The sequence below is a fragment of the Apteryx rowi genome, unplaced genomic scaffold, assembly GCF_003343035.1.
Source record: "Apteryx rowi isolate R43461 unplaced genomic scaffold, aptRow1 scaffold_107, whole genome shotgun sequence".
Taxonomy (NCBI): domain Eukaryota; kingdom Metazoa; phylum Chordata; class Aves; order Apterygiformes; family Apterygidae; genus Apteryx; species Apteryx rowi.
This window is the reverse complement of record NW_020447275.1, coordinates 1988528-2010805: the sequence shown is the minus strand read 5'-3', so window position 1 is coordinate 2010805 and position 22278 is coordinate 1988528. Positions and strand designations below refer to the sequence as shown.

The following is a 22278-nucleotide window of genomic DNA, read 5'->3' as shown; positions in this document are numbered from 1 at the left end:
TCCCGCTGCTCCGCGGCCGCCGGCGCGGGGCCTCCCGGCCCGAGGCCTCGGGGCGGGCCGGCCAGGGCCTTCCTGGGGCCCCTCGGAGGAGCGCCTGGCAGGCGGCCGCAGGGCCCCAGCTCGCGGTGCCTTAACGGCGCTCAAACGAAGCAGCGCGCACGTCTCTGCAGCGGCTCGGGGTCACCTCGCTCGTGTCTGTGTGCGGTGGGGCGCGGTCTCCCAGGGAAATGGGGTATTGCTGCCGTGTTTTGTGTCTCTAAGTTTTTCACAGGAATGGTAAGAAAAAGAATAAAAACTAAACAGTTTAAAATCATAGTTAAATGCGTTTGGCGTTTCGAGCAAGAGCTAGTCACCTGGAAAGTGAGGAGAGAAACCTATAAACTTACTCGTGTTTTTCTTTTTAATAAAAGCTTTTATGTTCTGTTTTGCAGGTGGTGCAGAGGTAAAATGATGCTTTGTTAGGGTTTTGGTTTATGAGGTAGCTCTTTAACGTCCTGTACAGAGTTCTGGACTTCACAAGTCTTTAACTCTGTTCTGTAAAGCTAAGTGAAAGTATATAGCTGAATACAAAATTCTGTGGTCAGGCAATATTAATAGCTAAAACTTAAAGTGAAATTCTGTAGTTGTAATTCTCCCAGCACCATGACTGATGTTTAACTTCTGTAGGGGTTCATTTGCTTCTCAAGGCTGCTGTAGTGGGAGAGCAGGCATGTTCTCTTTGTCTTCCTGTGCATGTATTGGAAATTGTGTGACTGAATTTCCTTACGCAAATGTGGGTATTGTCCGATTTTATTGCGGGGGAAGTCGAGTAGCATCTACTTTCTTCTTTATCTGGGGCATTCTTGGTAAGATGAAATTTTGATTGGGGAGACGCTGGTTCCAAGGCTTGATGCCTCTCTATGAAGAAGAATTGGTTGTTGTCCTCATTGCCCAGTCTTCCAGCTCTGTATTTTAAGAATTTCCCTTCACTGCCACTTTTCAGAGCCTAGGAGATGGTCCATGTTTCCTGCTTTAGAGATCTATTTTGCTGTGATTTTTGAGGAAGTTTCTGCAGTTGGGATCTTTCTATAAGGAAAGATACTTTATCTGTTTTTCTCACAGCTGTGGTTTATTGTCTGTTTGATGAGGCTGATAGAGATGAAGATGCTAGTTGCAGAGCTTTGAGGCAGGAGCTCTGGCTAAGGGAATGGGATAGAGGACAAAAGCTGCTGCTGAAGCAAGAAAATTATTGTTTCTGAAAAACACCAGGATTATTTATGTAGATGTTTGTAGAGAAACAATGAGCTTGAAGGATTTAATCCTTAAAAGTATAAAATTCATAACAGAAAGAAGCTTTCAAAAATAAATGTTGTGTTAGAACCCTTTTTTTGTAGTAGTAGAATTTGTGATGCTGTTCTCATTGTGTTCTTTTCTCATAGCTTGGGAGTAGTGGTGCTTTTTACTCAAATTTGTGAGCCTCTGAGGCAAAAAAGAGGCTACAGCCCAAGTTAGCAGAACTTCCCTGCTAACTGTTTAGGCTGAGATTCTTCAGCTGGCTGTTTGATAAGAAAAGGGACTTTGCTTCCGGTATCAGCTTGTGGAGTTTCTCATCCATTTGTTCAGATGCCTGACTCCTTGGCCCACTTTGCCTCCTCTTTTGTCAGAGAGGCAGTGCTTTGAACTGGACTGTTTTTTGTTCTTGCTTGCTGTTCTTACTGCTTTAAAAGTAAAGTGGGGGTGGTGGATTTACAGGGTTCACATCTCAAAAGTTGCCTCAGCACAGGTGAAGAGGTGATGTGGGGTAGGAACTGGTGTCCCCAGGCAGTAACTTCTTAAACTGGCATGTTGTTGAAGGCTTTGTGTCATGGCGCTAGGACCCTGCTTGTGTTTGTCCAACTTCAGAGGATTCTTTCAAGTGCTGAAAGTGATCTGCAGTGAAAGTGTAACCTTAAATTGGAGAGTTTAGCATTTTAATCTGTCATGAAAATCACAACCTGTGATGGGGATCATTTAATTCACTTGGTCCTATTATTATTTAGTAGCAATAATTATATAAACAAGTGTGTATTTTTATACATATTCTGAGTCATACATAGTATTGTATTTTAAAGTAAAAAGCCATTTTCCCTGTTTTAATGTTTTGTTAACATCAATCTCAGACTTCAAGAAAATTAGTTGCGGTAAATGCATGTAGAAAGTAGTTTTTTCTCTGAACTTCTGTAGAAAATACAAAGTTGGCCATGTAATGAAAAGTAATTTTTTTTACCGTGCACTTCTGTATGGTATCATAGTGAGTGTTAAGTGACCAAGCTCAAACTTGAGCATATTAAATTACTTAGGAATGGAATAAAAAAAAAATTAATCACAAAAGTGTATTACAAAAGGAAGTGACAAACAAGGAAAATGAAGATTGAAGTTAATTATTCGCTTTATTATCTGAATTGTCAGCTACATAGCACCTTTAGTGGACTGTAATCCTCTAGTACTTTTTCTCCATACAAATACTTACTTTTCTCCTATTAGTGACTAGAGGAGCAGTTGAGTAGTGTTGAGCTGATCTAATGATTTTTAGCAGGTAACAGGGCAATCCTGCTTTTCTCTCCGTCATGTTCTCCCTTCTGTCCTTGGTTTCTGCTCTGTTGGATCTCACGCTCATCTTCAAAACTTCCTTCATGGGCTGATTCATCTTGTTAAATGAGAAGAAAACTCTTCCCTTTTTTGTTGTGGTGTTCTTCAGGTTGATTTTGCAGGTTAAGTCAAAAGTTGAGCCCTTGCACTCCAGTGCCCTGGAGGGCCACAGGTGTGCAAGGAAAACAGTGGGAACATATGACCAGGATCAGAGGGGTGAGTAGAAAAGGGAAAAGCTGCCGTATCCATTCAGTGGCAATCAGGTGCCCATACACTTCAGGCGTCTCTAACTGGACCCTAAGTATTGGAAAGATTTATTTTGTTTTGGCCATTACTTTGGGAAATTTCATATTCTTACTTAATTATTTTATATTAACAGGAACATGTAGTGTAATAAAACATTGAGAAGGCTTTTGAATGTGATTTTTTTTTTTATTTTTATTTTTTGAGAAACCCAGTGCTTCCTTGAAATCATAAAGTTGCGAGACACTTTTGTGCTGCTTGTTAATAAAATCTGTTGACTTTGGGGTGATTTTGTTTCCTTGTTTTTAGGTTGTCTGACATTTGTGTCAAAATAATTCTTCTCTTGAGAAAACATTTGTAACCAAGAACAATGACTGCTGCAGAGAACGTGTGTTACACGTTAATCAATGTTCCAATGGATTCAGAGCCACCTTCTGAAATCAGCTTAAAAAATGACCTAGGCAAGTAATGAACTATGGTTTGAAGGTTGAATAATGCTAACTTTCTTTCATTATACCTTTCCTAGAATACTGTTTATATTTTAGAACTCCAGCAAGTCTATTTGATTTTTATTTTGTTGATTTCTGAAATGTATAAATTCCTCTCTTTGCTGTGCTTTGAGAAACACATTGTGATATTTATCTACTTATTATGTGGGTTGTTTTTTTTTTTCTCCTTGGTCTCTGCAAAAATTTGAAGTCTGTTTCTGTCCTTCAGTTTGAAGTATGCTCAGGTAGATTTACGTAATGCAGTGATATAAATCTTTTTATCGCTTGTTGTTCAGTGCATTACTGTATCTTGCTTGCAGAAGTGCCGGTGTTAGTATGTCTCTAACATCACAGTGCATAGTATCCTGGTATAAAATGCTGTTTAGTGGCAAAATTTGTTGAACTCAGTTAATTCTAATATGTTGATCTGCAATTAAATCTGAACTCTGGGTTTATTCTTTAAGTATCTCCTGCTACCTCTTTATTCTTTCAGAACTAAGGGGATGAATTTTATTGATGATGTTATATTGCATTCCTTAAGAGGGAGTTTGTATCTTCTGACATCAAAGATTAATCTTCTGTTAGATTTAAAAACTCTAACTTTCTCATTTCATAATTACTGTGACTTGCATTCTTGAATTTTTCCATCCTTTCTAGAAAAAGGAGATGTCAAGTTGAAAACAGAAGCTTTGAAGAAAGTAATCATTATGATTCTAAATGGTGAAAAACTACCTGGACTACTTATGACCATTATACGTTTTGTACTGCCTCTCCAAGATCATACCATCAAAAAACTGCTTCTGGTCTTTTGGGAGATAGTTCCAAAGACCACTCCAGATGGCAGGCTTTTGCAAGAAATGATCCTTGTATGCGATGCATATAGAAAGGTAGCCTGTTTATTGCTTATGGTCACATGCTGGATCTTTATAAAAAGTATATCATTTTGTGTTACTTTTTTAATATATATATAAAAATGGTATATGCTCTGTGTTTGCTTCCTAACCACTTTGTCTCACTGTTTCAGAGCTGGATAACTTTTAGATAACTAACAAACTTACTACCAAGGAATTTTGTGTGGTCATTTACTATTATTACTAAAGAAAGATTTAGTACTCTTACTTTCCAAGTTAGTGAACTTCAAAGATGAGGGGTGACTACTCTTTCCATGGTGTTTTGGGACAAGTCTTGGGTCATAAAAAGAAACACATTACTTTTGGAATAACTTCATTTGTAGTCTGTTTGTGACACTGCTTCACAAAGATAATAAGGTTCCGCAAGTTCTGTGGGAATCGATGGGAAGCAGATAAACACTAGTTCATTATATTCACTAGAGATTAGTATCCATTGTGCAGGAATGCCTGCAGCGTGAGCTTCCACAGTTTGAGTCATCAGAGAAAACAAACACAATGCAGCACCCCCTCCCACCCCCCAATTTTGTAAAATTTACTACACAGAAATACTTTTTTTTAAAGATTTTGGCACAGCAGTGTTTTGAGAAGGTATTTCATGAGAAGACAATGAGGTGTCCTTGTTGATATTTGGGATTTGTACCATGGAAAGGATTGGTGTGGGAAAAGGCTAGCAAGTACATTCATCTGAACTTAACTAGCTTGTAGAGTCTGGCATTTCAGGTATGCTTCTTATTTGTTTTAGGATCTTCAGCACCCAAATGAATTTATCCGAGGCTCTACTCTTCGTTTTCTTTGTAAGCTGAAAGAAGCAGAATTGTTGGAGCCTTTGATGCCAGCCATTCGTGCATGTTTAGAACATCGTCATAGCTACGTGCGCAGAAATGCAGTTCTTGCAATTTACACAATTTATAGGTAAATGCCAGAAACTATTTATAGCTTTGGAGGCAGAAGACCAAGGCTAACTTTGGTGACCTAGATAGTTTTGGAGATCTCATAAATGTCTATCAAGGACAGCAATATAAGTCACTGTTAATTGGGGGGGGTGGGAAGGGAAGGAGGAAGGGTGTTCTCCCCCCTCTTCATCCCCTCCTCCATCTGATGGACTTCTTTGGAAAAGTGAAAGGTATTGCTGTTGCTTTTTCAAGTATGACTGAGGTCCTCATGCTGCAGGTTAATTTGTCTGGGCAAATACCTTTCTTAATGATATAAACATTAATAGCAATGTTTGTCCACAACTATAAATATAGAAGAATCTTTAAAAGAATATGGATATATGTTATTTATTTGAAGTGAGACATTCTTCATGTAATAATTTACTGCAGTTACATACTGAAGCATTGTTGCAGCTGTTTACCTAAACAGTGTGAACATTACCATTAAACCAAAATCACTGGTGGGATAATATCTTAACTGTCATGACAGCAAACGGTTGTAGGGTTTTTTTGTTTGTTTGTTTTTGTTTTTTTTTTTTAGTTCCTTGGATCTGTTCACAGTTTCAAGTAACTACACAAAAGCTATGTCTCATGATTTGTTTTATGCTGTTTGAAATTTTTTTTTTTTTTTTAAACACTTGTCTGGAAGATATGCAGTTAAGCCTTAGGCTCTGCCCTTTGATAATAGTCCTTTTAATTATGTGTTTTGTTTTTTGTTTGTTTAAGAAATTTTGAACATCTTATACCTGATGCTCCTGAATTGATCCATGATTTCTTGGTAAATGAGAAGGATGCAAGCTGCAAAAGAAATGCGTTTATGATGCTAATTCACGCAGATCAGGTAAGGATACTTGTCCTTTAACTCATTTGGTTTAAATACTTGAAAACCTACTTGCTGATAAACTAAGGTACTACTAAGTAAACACAGTTTAACTAATTGTCTATTAAAACTATGAGCAAAAACTATGAGCAAGAAATAAGTAAAGAAATTTGAAGCAAGAATCAGAGTAGTACCAATATTTAAAGTTGAAAAGTTGGAAGTTTTTAAAAACTTAATTGAAGATACTCTCCCCGATGGAATACCTACTACAATACATGGTGGTGTTAGCACACCTGTGTAATATTTCTAACTGTGAATAAGTTAACATACGTCTTTAGTACTGTCTTTGTTTAAATAGTGCAGTTGCTGTATTTGGAAAAGGCACATATTGGTGCTGAAAACTATAAGTAATTTTGCCAAATGAGCCTGACCAGACTGAGAAGTGTTCCTTTACCTCCTGCTTTGTAAGTTTTATAGTCACATGAGAAAGAAATTTCTGTTTATTATTTGGGATTATTTGTTATACAGGCAATTGTCTTTTGTGCCTGGTTTGCATTAGGTTCATGGTTTGTATTTTTTTGTGTGTCTGTCTTTTTTTGTTTGTTTTCCCCCATCCATAGGCAAAATGGATTATTTTGCTCTTAAGGTTTGCCATTTTATTTTGATATATTATTGTGTAAGTTGTTTTAAATTGCAAGTTGAGGAGTTGAATATGTGCTGGTTTACATTTTGATTTTAAAAAAATTGCTTTAAAATACAGCTGAGTGAGAAAACTCATCTGAATAATTAAGAATAATTTTTTTTTATTTGTGTAGGATCGAGCTTTGGATTATTTGAGTACCTGCATTGACCAAGTCCAGACATTTGGCGACATATTGCAGTTGGTTATTGTTGAACTAATTTATAAGGTAAAAGGAAAACATCGTGGCATGCTTAGAATAAATGTGCATTTTAGCTTACATTAGACCGCTTTCTAGAAGGGATGGGACACCACTGGAAAAGGAATTTTAGCTAGCACTTGGTCCATGTTGGGGATGTGTCATTGCTCTAGTAGAGCTGAATATAATTTGTTTCTTAATAAACTGCTCACGTATGCAGAGTATAGAGCAATGTGTCTCATCTGATTTGCCATGTCATGAACTGTATATTATCAAACTGTTGTTCTTTGTTTATCTGTGCAGGACATCTGTTAAAAAAGCTAGTTGAGGATATATATACTCTTCCTTTTGAATCGAAGTTTTAAGACTTTGCAGCATTGCACAGAATTGTCAATAATAGTTTTTTAATAGCTTTTGTAAATAGCTTTTTGCAACTGTGAATGACACTTCTAATCCCCAAAAGTTTGTCACCATTTGCTTTATTTTCTCCTGGTAGTAGGATAGTTAAACAGTTAAACTATGCGGTTGCTTTTTTTTTTTTTTTTTTTTTATAGGCTAACTTTTTTTTTCTTTTTTTTCCTTTAACCTAGGTCTGTCATGCAAATCCATCAGAGAGAGCTCGGTTTATTCGGTGCATTTACAATTTATTGCAGTCATCAAGTCCTGCAGTGAAATATGAAGCTGCAGGAACACTAGTTACGCTCTCCAGTGCACCAACAGCAATCAAGGTATATGAGAAATGTTTTCAGACGTTTCAGTAGTATTTAGTGCACTGGAATACTGTATGCTGTATGTTGATACTTTGAAAGACTAAAGACTTTTGTAATATGAGGTGTTTGACACATCACATGTGAATCACTGTTTTATAATATCTCTTATCTATATTGGTCAACAAAAAGAATGACCAAGAGTATTTTGCAGGCCTGTGACTAGTGGACTTCATATCATTTGGTAGTGAACAAGTTTGAACACTGCAAACTATCACAATAGCGAATGCCAACCTGCATTCTTCTTGGCATGCTTAGCCAAGCAGACTAATGCTGAAGATTTACAGAGATTGAATGACTTGCTTTACTCATAAATGTGATCCTTTCTAGATCAGGATGAAAATATAATGCAGAGAAGGTTCACATTTAAGATTACTGCTTGACCTTTGTGTTCCTAGATTTATGTTTATACAGCTGATTATTTCAGACTACATAGAAATTTTAAACTTGTAAAGAAACTTTAAAAATAGAATATACCATTTAGATTGATATCAAAAGCATTGTAAATAGATCAGAGGGAGAATTAATTCTTATGTTCTTGCAGTTTTATTTGTTGAGTGGGAATGTTGCACCTAGAAGCTGTCATTAAAACTATATCTGGATATGCTAACACTGGCTACTGTTTTGAATTAGTTTTCATGTCCAGTTGTGTACTTATAAGAGCTGACCCAAAGCACACCAGAAAATTTAACTTTATAACTTCCCTTGACTTTGAAATCAAGTCTGTGTATTGTAAGCTGATACCATTGTGAGCTTTCCTGTGCCATTTTTGTCATGAACTGGTGGAGTCACGTTTACAATTGACCATAAAGCTTTAAAGACTGTCTTTCTGGTTCATTTCTCTTCCCAATTCTTGAGCAGTTGCTTTAGTAACAATGTAGAAGGTACCTTTTTCTGAATTTCTCTCAGAAATTGCCCTTTTCTCCATTACTTCAAGTATTTAATTTTTTTTATTTTAGGCAGCTGCCCAATGCTACATAGATTTAATAATTAAAGAGAGTGATAATAATGTGAAACTAATTGTTTTGGATCGGTTGGTTGAACTAAAGGAGCATCCCTCCCATGAACGAGTGTTACAAGTATGTTATCTCTCTATTTTCCTGCAAGCTTATTGAAACAAACAAACAAACAAACCACTTCCAGGTGTTGTCGTATAGGGAAAAATATACTTAATATACTTCTGAAGTTTAAACCTTCTGTTGGTACGTTTGTTAAAAACAGCTGGATGGTATTTTACATTTAGACTTGCTGCTTTTATTTTCCTGCATAAGAACTAACAATGACAAATACTGTCTCGATTATAAGGTTTAATGGTATAGCTTGCACAATAGACTTTATGTAAATATTATAATGTATTAAATGAGCAGTGTGAAATTTTTTAATGCATATGTAGGATATCTTGCCAGTTATGTATCAGTAACTTATATATTAAGTATCCATAAAGTCTTTGAAAATCATTGAGGACTGAAAATTAGAATTGCATGAAAAGCAAGTCACTTAAAGCAACAAAGTAGTTAGTATTTCATTATTGTTGCAGGATTTGGTTATGGACATCCTCAGAGTGTTGAGTACCCCTGATTTGGAAGTGCGCAAAAAAACCCTTCAGCTAGCTCTGGATCTTGTCTCTTCAAGAAATGTGGAGGAGGTAAAATATATATTATTTATGTTTCATTACACTTCTGTTCTTTGGAAAAATATGTGGTTTGTTTCAATTTTATTTGATCTTTTCTATAGCTGGTGATTGTTCTGAAGAAAGAAGTGATTAAAACTAATAATGTGACAGAGCATGAAGATACTGACAAATACAGACAGCTGCTTGTTCGTACATTGCATTCCTGTAGTGTTCGGTTTCCAGATATGGCTGCAAATGTTATTCCAGTGGTATGCAAACATTTAATTAGATTTTCATTAAATACGTTCTAACTGTACCAAAATCCTTGCTACCTTCCCCCACAAAAGCATAGCTGAAGCCATGTTTCTAATGATGGGTTTACACTATATTATTTTTATTAATATTATTTTATATTAATTTTAATGCCCTAAGAACTGTAGGACTTTTGATGTTGTAGTTATTCATCTTCTGCAACTTTTATTTTTAAATATTCTTGAAGAACATTAGCTGAAAAGTACCTCTACTTGAAAGCACGATAATCTTTGTTTAAAAAAATTTTGGGATTATGATAATTGATTGGAATGTACAGGACTTTTTTTCATAATTTGTTTGATTTTTAGCTTTGCTTAATGAGATATATGAACAGTCTTATTTTTCTGAATGTAGAAAGAAAATATTACTGTATGAACATAATATAATTTTGAGACTAAATTTAAATTAAATGAGTCTTTTCTCTTATTCCTTCCTGTTCTTCCTGTCTGTGTTCATCTGTTTGATACTATAATAACTTCTGTGAAGCATGTGATCTCTTGCAAATTATGCAACTGTGTTGCTGTTTGTGCTCATGTTCACTCTTTTGTGCTAGCTGATGGAGTTTCTTAGTGATAATAATGAAGCAGCAGCTGCTGATGTTTTGGAATTTGTGCGTGAAGCAATCCAGCGGTTTGATAACCTCAGACCTCTTATTGTTGAGAAGATGCTCGAAGTCTTTCACGCTATTAAATCTGTCAAGTGAGTCCAAAATATGATCTTTGTCCAAAATTGAAGCACTGTATTGCATGTATATTGTCATTACATATATTCTAGCTGTTCCAAAATCCCTACTACTGAGCCACACAAAAGAATAACTGAAGCTGAGATATTCTAGGGGACAGCTGACTTCTAGGTACAGCATTCCTCCTGCCTATTTATACAAAACTATATTGGGTGCTTGTTGCATTGAATGAAATAAATTGACTCAAATTTCATTTTTATGATGCAATTGTTAATTCTGTTTCCATTTGCTAGAGAGCATCACTGTTGATGAAGGCAAACCCGAAAGTGATGTATTTGTTAAAATGGAGTTATGAAGGGATTATTGCAGCAGAAATTTGCATTTGAAGGAAACTGGAAATGCTTACTGGACATTTGTCAGAAAACCCAGTCTTAACATATATAATCTGCAAAGCGTCTTTAGTATCTTTCAGAGCACTAGAAACTTGACTTTCTGATGAATCTGCATAGGTTCAGTCATATAAAGAGAACTATTCTGTATCAGGACAGCACTTTACCATTTTTCAGAGTACGCTATGTATTGAAATCCTAGCTCTGTCATGCTCTCATTAAGCGGCAAAAAACTGAAACAGTGGTAATCTCCTTAATCTTCATTTGTCTTCCCGTTGTTCATTGTCCTACATGATGGAAAAGTTAGTCTGTCTTAATTATAAAAATTACATCTGACCTTATCCAGTTAAAATAGAGTTACTTTTTATGATTGTAATAAATTTTATTTTTATGAATATCAAGATTAACCCAGGAATAAATTCGTAGCAGACAATATGTCTTATTTGATGTACTTGTTCATTAGTTTAGTAAGGCTGAAAGGATGAGTGTTTTTGATCAAACTTGCTACGTTTTATTTAATATGCTGCAAGCAGAATATTTTTTCTGTTCTGTCACTCATATCCTTTTGAATTTATTGAGGATGGCATTTACCACCTGACCATAAATCACTTCCCTTGATGCTAATGTCAGTGTATCATGAAAACATTACTGTGTTACTGTTCTTATCTTAGGATTTATCGAGGAGCTTTATGGATCCTTGGAGAATATTGCAGTACAAAAGAAGATATACAAAGTGTAATGACAGAAGTTCGCAGATCACTAGGAGAGGTGTGTTTGTTTTGTTATTTGTTAGACTAGCTTTTTATGGTTTTACTACTATATACAGTGTGTTATCTAAGAAAAAAACTTTAAAAATCAGGTAAAAGGCAGTTTTGAGCACTTGTGACAGGTAATTGTGTGTGCAAGAAATCTAAAGCAAAAATTAAATGGGGTTTTGCATTCATAATTAAATTATTTTCAAGTAGAATGTCTGTAGTCAGCATATACTCAGAATAAGTGATAGCTGATTACCTCATATTTAGGAGGGGAGATGAGAAATTTCTTATTTCAGAAAATTATGGCAGCTTTAAGTGCTTTAAGTCTGGGAAGTTCTGAGAGGTATCTAAGACATTCTGTACAATGTTGCAAATGAACTTTATTCGGGGGAAGGAGGCTTCTGTATACACTTCGATATCTACATATCTCCTTAAATTCTCTCAAATTGTTGCACTGTAATTGACCTTACAATACAGACAGTTTTTATGAAAGCCTCTGCACAACAAAAATGGCTTTTTAAAATTACAGTAGTTGTTTCCTGATCACTCTTAGATCCCGATAGTAGAATCTGAAATCAAGAAAGAAGCTGGCGAGCTAAAACCTGAAGAAGAAGTGACTGTGGGTCCAGCCCAAAAATTGGTGACAGAAATGGGCACTTATGCAACACAGAGTGCTCTCAGTAGTTCCCGACCTGCCAAAAAGGAAGAAGACAGGTATCTAAGATTTCATACTAGACCAGCAGTGACTCGGTTAATTTTAAGAGTGATATTCTCTCTCATACAATGGCTAGTGGTTGAGATGGTTTCCTGTTTTTAAGGTATTATCTGAAGTAGATGATATCTGATGAGAAGTTGCATAATTGCTTGGGAATTGTAATCAACAATTATTATATATCAAAAAGGACATTATGATATCCTAAATTCCAACTGATTCTTTGTTCTTTGTGCATCAAGTCCCTTTGCAATTTTAATTGGATATGGAAATATTGCCTTTAAATTAAGAGAGTTTTTTTCCTTAATGTTGCTGTGCACTGTTTAACGTCTGCTATATTTTACTTCATTGGTAGCTAAAACAATTGTTATATTTTCTTAATAACTGCAGTTGAGTTACTTTGTTTGGACTGGTCATTATCACGTCAGAGCTACAATGAAATATATTGTGGGTAGAAATTATTATCCCTTACAGTTTTCACTTGACTTCCTATTCTGTGTGGAGTTGGCTGTGTGACTTGTAAATACCTCTGTATTTACAGAGGTATTTCCTTCTGGAGAAAAAGACCTTCTTCTGAGACCTTTCACGTTTGTTTTGTTTGTACAGTATTGGGTGCTAAGGTATGAATATGATATATATGTTAAAGAGTATCTTCCAAAACTAGTCTCCTGATGATCATCTTTCTTTGCAGACCTCCGTTAAGAGGATTCCTGCTTGATGGAGACTTCTTTGTTGCAGCTTCCCTTGCCACAACTTTAACTAAGATTGCTTTACGATATGTGTCGCTAGTTCAGGAAAAGAAGAAACAAAATGTAAGTCATCTACTGTATTTTCACTGTAGTTACAAAGAAGAGCTGGCTGTTGCTGTTGAGTGTGTGAATTGTTGTGTATGGGTTTTGGGGGGTTGGTTTGTTTGTTTTTAAACAGATACGAGGTGGGTTAAGTTCCAAATAAAGTGCCAGTTACATGATTGGTTAGTAATGATGTTTGGGTTGCAAAAAGAGCTACTGCTCTCCAGCCACTGTGTCTAGACAGTGTCTAAATCATGCTGCTTGTTTTCTACACAAGTACTAACAAAAAGATACTTTTTTCAGATATTTTATGAATCCGATGAATTTGCATCCATTTCTGAAATAAATCAGAAATATGTATTTCTGTAAAACCCATGTAAAATGCAATAACCTCTTTCCATTCTCTTTACTTTTTTCCCCTTTCTCAGTCCTTTATTGCTGAAGCTATGTTGCTGATGGCCACTATTCTCCATTTGGGAAAGTCCTCTCTTCCCAAGAAGCCAATTACAGATGACGATGTGGATCGTATTTCTTTGTGTCTGAAAGTTTTGTCAGAGTGTTCTCCGCTCATGAATGATATTTTCAACAAGGAATGCAGACAGTCCCTCTCTCATATGCTGTCAGCCAAGCTAGAAGAAGAGAAACTTTCCCAGAAGGTGAGATGTTATAAGTTTGTAATCATAAATACCTGGATTTTTTTTTTTTAAACTGATGTTCACATCCAAGCTGGTCCCAGAAGCTTCATGAATTTCACCATTTGATTGTATGTAAGTCAGTAAGGTCATTATTTGACTGTGCATTAAGAATAGTATTCATCATGAGTTCTTGAATATTTCTTTGTCTTTCTGCAGAAAGAATCTGAGAAGAGGAATGTGACAGTTCAGCCAGACGATCCCATTTCCTTCATGCAGCTTACTGCTAAAAATGAAATGAGCTCAAAAGAAGACCAGTTTCAGCTCAGCCTTCTTGCAGCAATGGGAAACACACAGAGGAAAGAGGCTGCTGACCCTCTGGCATCCAAACTTAATAAGGTAATATAGAAGTCAGAAGTCAGTTGGTGCTTATGCACAGGATCAACTATTGGAGATGCAGGCTGGAACTGATGAAACTGATTATATTGGTTGATTGGAAGGACCTATGCATTTGTTGACTGGGATGAGGAGAAGAAAGGGAAAAACCCCTTTTGTCCTTAAAGGCATTCCCTTGTTCACATGAGAGGGAAAGAGTAAGGAGGGGAGTCAGTGCTGAGCCTCTGGGATGTAGAGAAGAAATAAGATTGTTTGCTGGCCTAAAGAGCCCAGTAAGGCTCACTTTAAGGAGAGAAGGTAGGTCGCAGGTGGTTAAGAATCACTTTCTCTGGCTGCCATACACTATTGCCAGGTGCTGTGGTTTTGTTTTTCATTGTTTGACTTAAACATGTTGAAAACACTGAACTATGAGGAAAAATACCTTCAATTCTTTTCTTTGACAGGTTACTCAGCTGACGGGTTTCTCAGACCCCGTCTATGCAGAAGCATATGTCCACGTCAATCAGTATGACATTGTATTGGATGTGCTTGTAGTAAACCAGACCAGTGACACTCTGCAGAACTGCACTCTAGAACTTGCCACGCTAGGTAAGGAATATTGGTGGAAACAGAGCAACTGTTAGGCAGCCATGAGGTTCTGGGTGTTGTCACTGAGCTGGAACACTTTTAAATACTTAAAACTTTCTGCCAGCTAACTGCTGTTTTTAAAGGATATTTTCACATGCCTTTGAAAATATTTTTTCTTCCAAATGATAGAAGACTTATTTATTGGCGCTAACAGTACTATCATGTTATAAACAGTAATCAGATTTTGAACTTTTTCATGCTTTTGCACTAGAAAAATAGCATAGTATTCTATTCTCCATTCTCCTCTTCCTGAAACATGGACAGTTTTCTCTCATACACTTATTCCCTGCTGTGCTGTTACCATAGAGCAAGAGGACAAATTCCAGATCAGTATGGAGCAAATCTCAGTCAGTGGAAAGCCATCTGCTGTAGGTGGTTCCTGCACTCAACTGGAAGTACTAAATGTTGCATTTACTCAGCTGAAACCATTTCTTCTGCCGACAGCTGTAGCAGGGGCATGTTTGAACAACACTTGAGGCTTCATTAACTTCTTTTAGGGACAGTATTGGAGCAGATAATGTAAGAACAGTAACTGGTTTCCTATTAGTTATCTTATTGTTTGTCAGGCAAGTGTTGAAGAATGTTTACAACATACTAGGACAACACGTGTTGTATATATTTTTAATTGATGTAACCATGACTGAGGGATCTAAACTTCCTCATGATAAACAGAATGACTGTATTACTTAGTTTCTGGGTGCATCTGTCCATTTATTAGTTCAGTAAGGCAGGATTGTATAGTTTATAACTGATACCTTGCAGAAACTGACTTGCTGCATCACTTTTGTGTGTGTAGAGCTGATGCATTCATACTTTATTATCAAAGTGCACAGCTTAAAGAAATACTCTCATAGAACTAAGGTGTCTTTTACAATTGCTTGCTGAGGGATTTCGAAAAGTACAGCTCTATTGTTTCCTTGTAGCAATTACATTCAAAATCATGGTGATACTTTGACCTGTCTGTAAATAGCTTAGTGCGTATAATACTGAACATTGAACTTCGCATTTTTGAGGCCCTTGGCAATGGGATTAGACATTACAGTGTTATTAGTGTTTGAAACACAAGAGGTAGAATTAACCATTTCCTGCTTGTTAAAAATTTGTACTAGACTGAATCCAAAGCCCGTTTAAGACAGTTTTTTCATTTGTTTTCAGTGGATTTTGAATAAGTACACTAATATTTTAATATATTTATATATATATTTTAAGTAAGGTAAATTTTGTCTTACAGATAGCAAATTGTAAAGAAAAAAAATAAAACAACCCAATACCTTTATGGGATTTAGTGCAACTCGATAGACATTAGAATTGAATGGCAGGAAAATTAAGAATGGTGACCCAAAAGCTAAACCCAGTGTGCACTGGTAACTTTCTCTGTCCCCATCCTCCCAATTTCTTTAAACAGGTGACTTGAAACTTGTGGAAAAACCATCTCCTCTGACACTTGCTCCACATGATTTTGCAAACATTAAAGCTAATGTCAAGGTTGCTTCAACAGAAAATGGAATCATCTTCGGTAATATTGGTAAGTAAACAATTTTGTGTGCAACATTAATGTGTAACATTTCTTAGATGCTTAATGAGCTCAGAAATAAATACTTAAAGCACTTCATACTGGAAGAGGAAATTAAATGGTCTGTAATGTATTAATATTTTTGTAATGATTAAAAAAAAAAATCACTTTTATTTAAAGTCATGGTAGAGCATGCTATCTTTAGAATGATTATCAGCATGACATTTGATCCAAGCATCTGAATTTAAAACATGAGCTAAGCAGTCTTGCCCGAAAGACCAGCTATCTTAATTCAAAGGCTCTACCACACTGGTAATGCTCTAGAAGAGGATGGAGACCAGCACTGAGCTGAAACAAATGTTGACTGTTGTTAACTGGCGAATGGTAATTGAGTACTCTTATTTATTGCAAACTCACTTTTTTAAACATTAGGTGGTTTGTGTTTTATATTGCAGTGTATGATGTCTCTGGAGCAGCCAGCGATAGAAACTGTGTTGTTCTCAGTGATATTCACATCGACATTATGGATTACATCCAGCCAGCTTCGTGCACGGATGCAGAGTTCCGACAGATGTGGGCAGAGTTTGAGTGGGAAAACAAAGTTAGTTTTCTGTTTGTGTTATTTTGAGGCTCTTTTGGATGAGGCATAGTTCTGTTTTTTGCTTTACATCGACACATACCAGCATCTTTTCTTATGATATAAGCATCATTCACATGCTTATGTAACGCAAGTGATTGTTGTTTGTATTGTGTCTAAGACTAGACAATTCTAGCTGCGTCTGTGTCTGCACATTGTCTGTGTAGAAATAGGTACCATCATCTTCTAAATATAGATAGTGGCTTTAGTATTTGAAAGAATCCATAAAGTCCATAAAATGCCTTGGATGTTGGCCTCGATTAACTCATTCTTAGTGACATCTTCTCTGTTTTGCAAGCTTAGTGAAGCAGTATCTTGCTTTTTTATTTTTTTTTATAAAAGTATTATGTATGTTGAGTCTTACCTCTTGTCTAGAGGCTGTCCAGATTGCTCAGTGGTTGCTGTGTACTTCAGTTCAAAGGAGAGATAATAATGTGTAAGTTGTTGCTGAGACTGCAGAATTATACTGCTTGGTCTCTCCATTTCAAAATAGAAGACACCGTAACTCAGAAGTGATGTGCTGCACTTCAGGATTTTCTATGGATTCCAAGCAGAATAACTTTTTAAATTTTGCAATGTGACTGAAGCATCCAGAGTACTTATGGATGCTACATAAAAAATGCACAAATGTCAGGTACACCTAACATTAGAGGATGCCCAAGCTGTTAATAACAGGCTTGTTATAAAAAGGTTGATTGGAGGGGAGATGTTCTCATACAACAGAGCAATGATTTAAAAAAAAAAAAAAAAGCTGTTTTACACAAACTCTAGCCTTGTTTGCTATATGTATTTACATGTATAACTTGAGACTGAATTTAAGTGTCCCAAAGGGAACTTGAGAACAATAGTTTTTATCCTATGATATATGGATCCTTAGGAATTAAACTACCCCCGAAAGATGTATTAAAAGGCAATTTAATCAAGACCCACAGTCTTCAGTATGAGAAAGCCAAGACAGCCAAGAGAGCGTTGTTTCTAACAGCAAAAGATAAAAACCAAAAATACTTCTTTTACGTGCTACACACTGGCCCCTGCAGCCCTTTTCAGCTGCAGTAACCTGATTTCCAAGCCACTCTACCTGATTTAAATAGCTCTGGGCCAACTTGCTTAGTCCTCCTAAATAAATAAATAACATAAATTAGCTACTTATGACTCTCCTACTTTTTCCAGGGCAATGAAGGAACTTTAGGCACTTTGGCTTATCGAAGTTTCAAAGCACTTCAAAGTAAAATTATGCTTTTTTTCCCCCCAATATTTTAATTACAGTTTTATTTCAGATAGATACAATGTCCTTCGTTACCCTTAGCTATGAGAGGTACTAATGTAGTTTCATGGAACAACTTCCCTTTTCTTGAAGGAGGCTGTTTTTCAATGAAGGATGAAGTGATTCCTAGCATCAGTCATTTAGAAATAAGCTTTTGGAGTAGATACCACTTTTGTTCAGGCAAAATATAAACTTAAAATTCATATGAGAAACACACTATCTGAAACAGAGAATGTACGTGTTCAGCAGAGTATCATGTTCACTTAATATGTTTTAGAAGATACAGTAGTAAAAATGAATTTTTTTAACTAGTGGATTACAGGAGGTGAAGACTTCATATGGTGCCACCACATAGGATTTACAGCTAGCTTTCTGAATGTGGTGTTTCTCAAGAGAAATGTAGTGGTGATCTCCTTTTAGAGCTGCGAAGCAAAGGTGATTTCAGACATGTCTGATGTGCTGTTTAAAGTAATAGCACTTTTTCCCCTTTTTGAAGGTTACAGTGAACACAAATATCATTGATCTAAATGAATACTTACAGCACATACTGAAGTCAACCAATATGAAATGCCTGACTCCAGAGAAGGTGAGCTATTTGCTTGGAGGCTTTTAGACACCCTTTTTAGTTTGTGTGCTTTATTGTTTAACATTTTTTATGAATGTTATTAGAGATATTTGTTTACCATATGAAACAGTATATATATTTCAGAGTTTTGAAATGAGTGCTATGAAAAGAGTAGAAGAAATTAATGTTATCAGAATTCTTTGCCACTTCCTTATGTTCATATTTTTTTGCAGCTGGACAAGAAATAATTAATGCTTGTTTTAGTTTGTAGTAGCTGTGCTATAATACATATTTTGATAGCACCATGTGTTTTTGTACAATTTTTTTCGGTAGCTCAGAGTTCCTTCCTTCTCAGTCAAAATTTATCTTTATTTGCTATTTAGCCTTTTTGCTGTAAGGCTATATATATATATATATATATAAAATATATATATATATAATAGCTATTTATTATTAATATGTAACATAATAGCTATTAGCTACTATATGTACAGTAGTTATTTGGTATTTAGCTTCTTTAGGCTCTCTGATATCCATTACCCATTACTCTTGTTTCAATGGCTAATACAGATTACATCTCTTTCAATATTAATTTTAAAAATTTAGAATTAATTTAGAAAAGTGTCATCAGTGTTTCCCACTGTGTGATTTGCTCATCTTCCAAAATGCTGTATATGAAGGCAGAGGTTTAAATGTTAAACACTGATATCTGCTTGGCTATACCTAGAATGAATCAAATGTATTTAAAGGATTTTGGTCTTTCTAAAGAGTTCAAATGTCCTTTCTGTAGGCACTTTCTGGTTACTGCGGCTTTATGGCTGCCAATCTTTATGCACGTTCCATATTTGGAGAAGATGCACTCGCCAATGTCAGCATTGAAAAGCCAATTCATCTTGGACCAGATGCTCCTGTCACTGGCCACATACGAATCCGTGCAAAGAGTCAGGTAACTGTGGGTTCTATTCAGAGCATTGTTCCTTCTCATCGTTTTTAAGAAAATGTACGGCATGCTCTAAAAACTCACAGCTTTTTTGGTACTACTACAGTTAGTTCACAATATTAGGTAAGTGTAAAATTTTCAGGGATGATGAACATAGGAACTTCAGCCTTAGTTTAAAAACAAACTTGTTTACATTTTGTGAGGGAAGAATGGCTTTCTAGTTAGGTGTAATCATACCCAAAAAACATATTATAGATCTCCTCTGCCAGTCCATTTTAATAAAATAGGCCTTTGGGCCAAGATTTCCTTATTTTATCCATAGCACTGCAAATAGGATGTTACATTTGATTTGCTTTTAAATAAAGAGCAGATGCCCCCTGAGGTTCCATGATCTGTTTCTTAATGAATTAAACATTTTTAAAAAAATTATTTAAATAGAATTATTTTCTAAAATTGCTTTGAGATTTCTTTGGATTTTAGAACTTAGGCTTTCTGACTAAAAAAAAATACAAATTTGGAACTCTGTCTAATAATGAAAGAGGTGACATACCAACAGAAGTGTCTCAAATGGCATACAATAAAGGGTTTCCTCAATTTTTAAGGTCAAAGAATCCATTCAGTTTGTGATGTCATTGTAAAGATTTTGGAGTGGTTTAAATTAATGTTTCTGGTATGTTTACAGTGACTTTTTTATATAAGACTGCCTTAATAAAATATTCTGGCCTAAATATGCCAGCTCTAAATATGTCAGTCTCATCTTGAGATCATTCTGCTGTTGATTAGGTGGATTTGTGCAGTTTCTTTCGAGATTGCTTCCATTTCTGTGCAACGTTAATATGATTCTGTGATGCGATTATTTTTTTGTAGCATTTTTGTATCAAGTGTTGGTATCAGCACTAAGTCTTTCAACTCTTAAATTTCGGTATTTGGTTTGACAGTTGTAACTTATCTAGTGGCAGCATACTTTCAATTGATGAAGGATCCAATGGCTGAAAATTCTTTACTCTTCTGCCTATAGTATTGATGACAGAGCTTTAGTAGTTGCACGCTCATTTAAGTTTCATTGATTCAATAATAATAATAATATTTAGATCTTGCCTTTACCTGATGTTAAAAAGGTATGAACTGTAATTTAGATAAATACATGAACAGTTAGAAATACTTTAATTTCCATGCCACTAGCTTCATAGATTTCTGTTATATACAGATACAGTGATTATAAAGTATCAACATCATGAATGTCTTCTTTCTTTTCCTTACAGGGAATGGCCCTCAGTCTTGGAGATAAAATCAATTTGTCTCAGAAGAAAACAAGTTTATAAATTTTGCATAATGTCTTTTCGGGTCTTTTACAATTTAACTTTAGGTATGTGGCTTTTGGGATCCAGAACGTCTTATATTCTTCAAGTTCTATAACTGTAGAAGCCAAGCTTTTGAGCTGAATGCATTCCAGCAGATAATTTATAGGTTCTCCATGATTGATACAGAGCAAAATTTTTAAATCTCCATTTTTTTTCTTTGTGTCCTGGAATTTGTCATCTTTGTCTCTAATATATACTGATGCTCACAGTACAATAAACAAATCTATGCCAGTGCAGTTTTGTTTTTAAATTATAAACTCTGTATTATTTGATTACTACTGAATATCTGGCAGGGTTATTTTGACACTCCAAGGAGTGAGAGTATTTAATTGCTTGAAGTATTTACAAGAATGGCTAGTCCTGAATTGTGTGAATTTGTGACTGTGACTCTTAAAATACTCTCATGTATCTAGGAGAATATATGTATACACACATGTATATGTGTGTATGTGTGTATATATATAAAAGACCTAAATCAAAGGCTGTATCTTCTAGATGGTTGGTTTAATAATGTAATCACTTGGCACAGGCAAAGTTGTAGTATTAAAATTGTATAGTATAGCATGTAAAGGGAGACTGTCAAAATTCAGGTCTTTCGAGCAAATAGTAAATACTATTACTAATACTAATACTACTAATAGGAAATACTTTCAGAATAGCATTATTGTCATGAGTAACACATAACATTCTTGGTGTTTTTATTTTTTTAGTTGAATACAAAAAACACAGCGAAGTGCAACAGTAAAGTTGTAGCAATGTAAGCAGTATTTTCAGTGAATGCAGCCATTAGCCACATATGTAAGCTCAGGAAGGAAGGATTCAAACTGATTATGATCTTGCATTGAAAACGAGTGCATTGAACCATGTTGGGGAAGTCTCGGAAAAGGAAGAATTGTGATTGGAGTTCAGGTCAGGATGTGGAAGTGAGTTAACACCATTTTAGCAGTAGATTAAAACATATAGCCATTAGACTGAAAATATATTTAGCTGAATCTGTTAAGCATTAATTCTGAATTTGTTAAATTGTTGCAAGCAATGAATTCTACAGAAGCGTCCCGGGAGCCAACAGTACTCTTCCAGTTGGCAGAAGGTTCTACTGAAAGAAGTTGAACAGCTGCGGTCCTGCTCTAGTAGGACAGAAGAGAACTAGTATCCTGAGTAGCTGGTTCCTAAAGCATTTAAGGCCTCAGTGGTGAAAATAGTTATTTTACACTCTTGAATAAGCGTTGGCACACGTGTAGTTTGAATAGCACACGTATAAAGTTTGAAATGAAGACTCCAGACTTCTGAGTCTGGCTAAAGTATCATCCTAAAAGTACATTGCAAAAATCAAACTGATAAGTGAGATTCATATAAGTATTTCACGTTCCTCCCAATACTTCTTTTTGTCAGCTAGCTTTGGTGTGTTCTTGTAAGCGTTAGGTTCACTTTAGTTCTTTTCATT

The 22278-nt window shown here is 35.6% G+C and overlaps 1 protein-coding gene across 4 annotated transcripts; it reads left to right on the top strand.

Annotated features, from left to right (window-relative positions):
• Window positions 1-119: 119 nt before the first annotated feature.
• COPB1 (coatomer protein complex subunit beta 1) lies at window positions 120-21072 on the top strand. Of its 4 annotated transcripts, XM_026070827.1 has the most exons (22): window positions 120-276; window positions 3160-3311; window positions 3996-4225; window positions 4992-5161; window positions 5908-6022; window positions 6817-6909; window positions 7470-7607; window positions 8606-8725; window positions 9184-9291; window positions 9381-9527; window positions 10124-10269; window positions 11313-11409; window positions 11950-12110; window positions 12800-12920; window positions 13328-13555; window positions 13751-13930; window positions 14371-14515; window positions 15960-16079; window positions 16523-16668; window positions 18465-18554; window positions 19324-19479; window positions 20736-21072. In XM_026070827.1, exons 2-22 carry the CDS (start codon window positions 3221-3223, stop codon window positions 20793-20795), a joined length of 2862 nt encoding a protein of 953 aa, XP_025926612.1. In that variant the 5' UTR covers window positions 120-276; window positions 3160-3220; the 3' UTR covers window positions 20796-21072. The 4 variants fall into 4 exon arrangements, with proteins under 4 accessions (XP_025926612.1, XP_025926631.1, XP_025926601.1 ...); XM_026070816.1 differs by lacking the exon at window positions 120-276 and having other exon boundaries at window positions 332-3311; XM_026070837.1 differs by lacking the exons at window positions 120-276; window positions 8606-8725 and having other exon boundaries at window positions 332-3311.
• The last annotated feature ends 1206 nt before the right edge of the window (window positions 21073-22278 follow it).

Bases quoted from the DNA above. Each gene is read 5' to 3' on its own strand.
- COPB1 (XM_026070827.1), top strand. From the start codon at position 3,221: ATGACTGCTGCAGAGAACGTGTGTTACACGTTAATCAATGTTCCAATG. The intron at 7,608-8,605 runs GTATATGAGAAA...TTTTTATTTTAG, and splicing joins GTGCACCAACAGCAATCAAG to GCAGCTGCCCAATGCTACAT. The intron at 9,528-10,123 runs GTATGCAAACAT...CTTTTGTGCTAG, and splicing joins CTGCAAATGTTATTCCAGTG to CTGATGGAGTTTCTTAGTGA.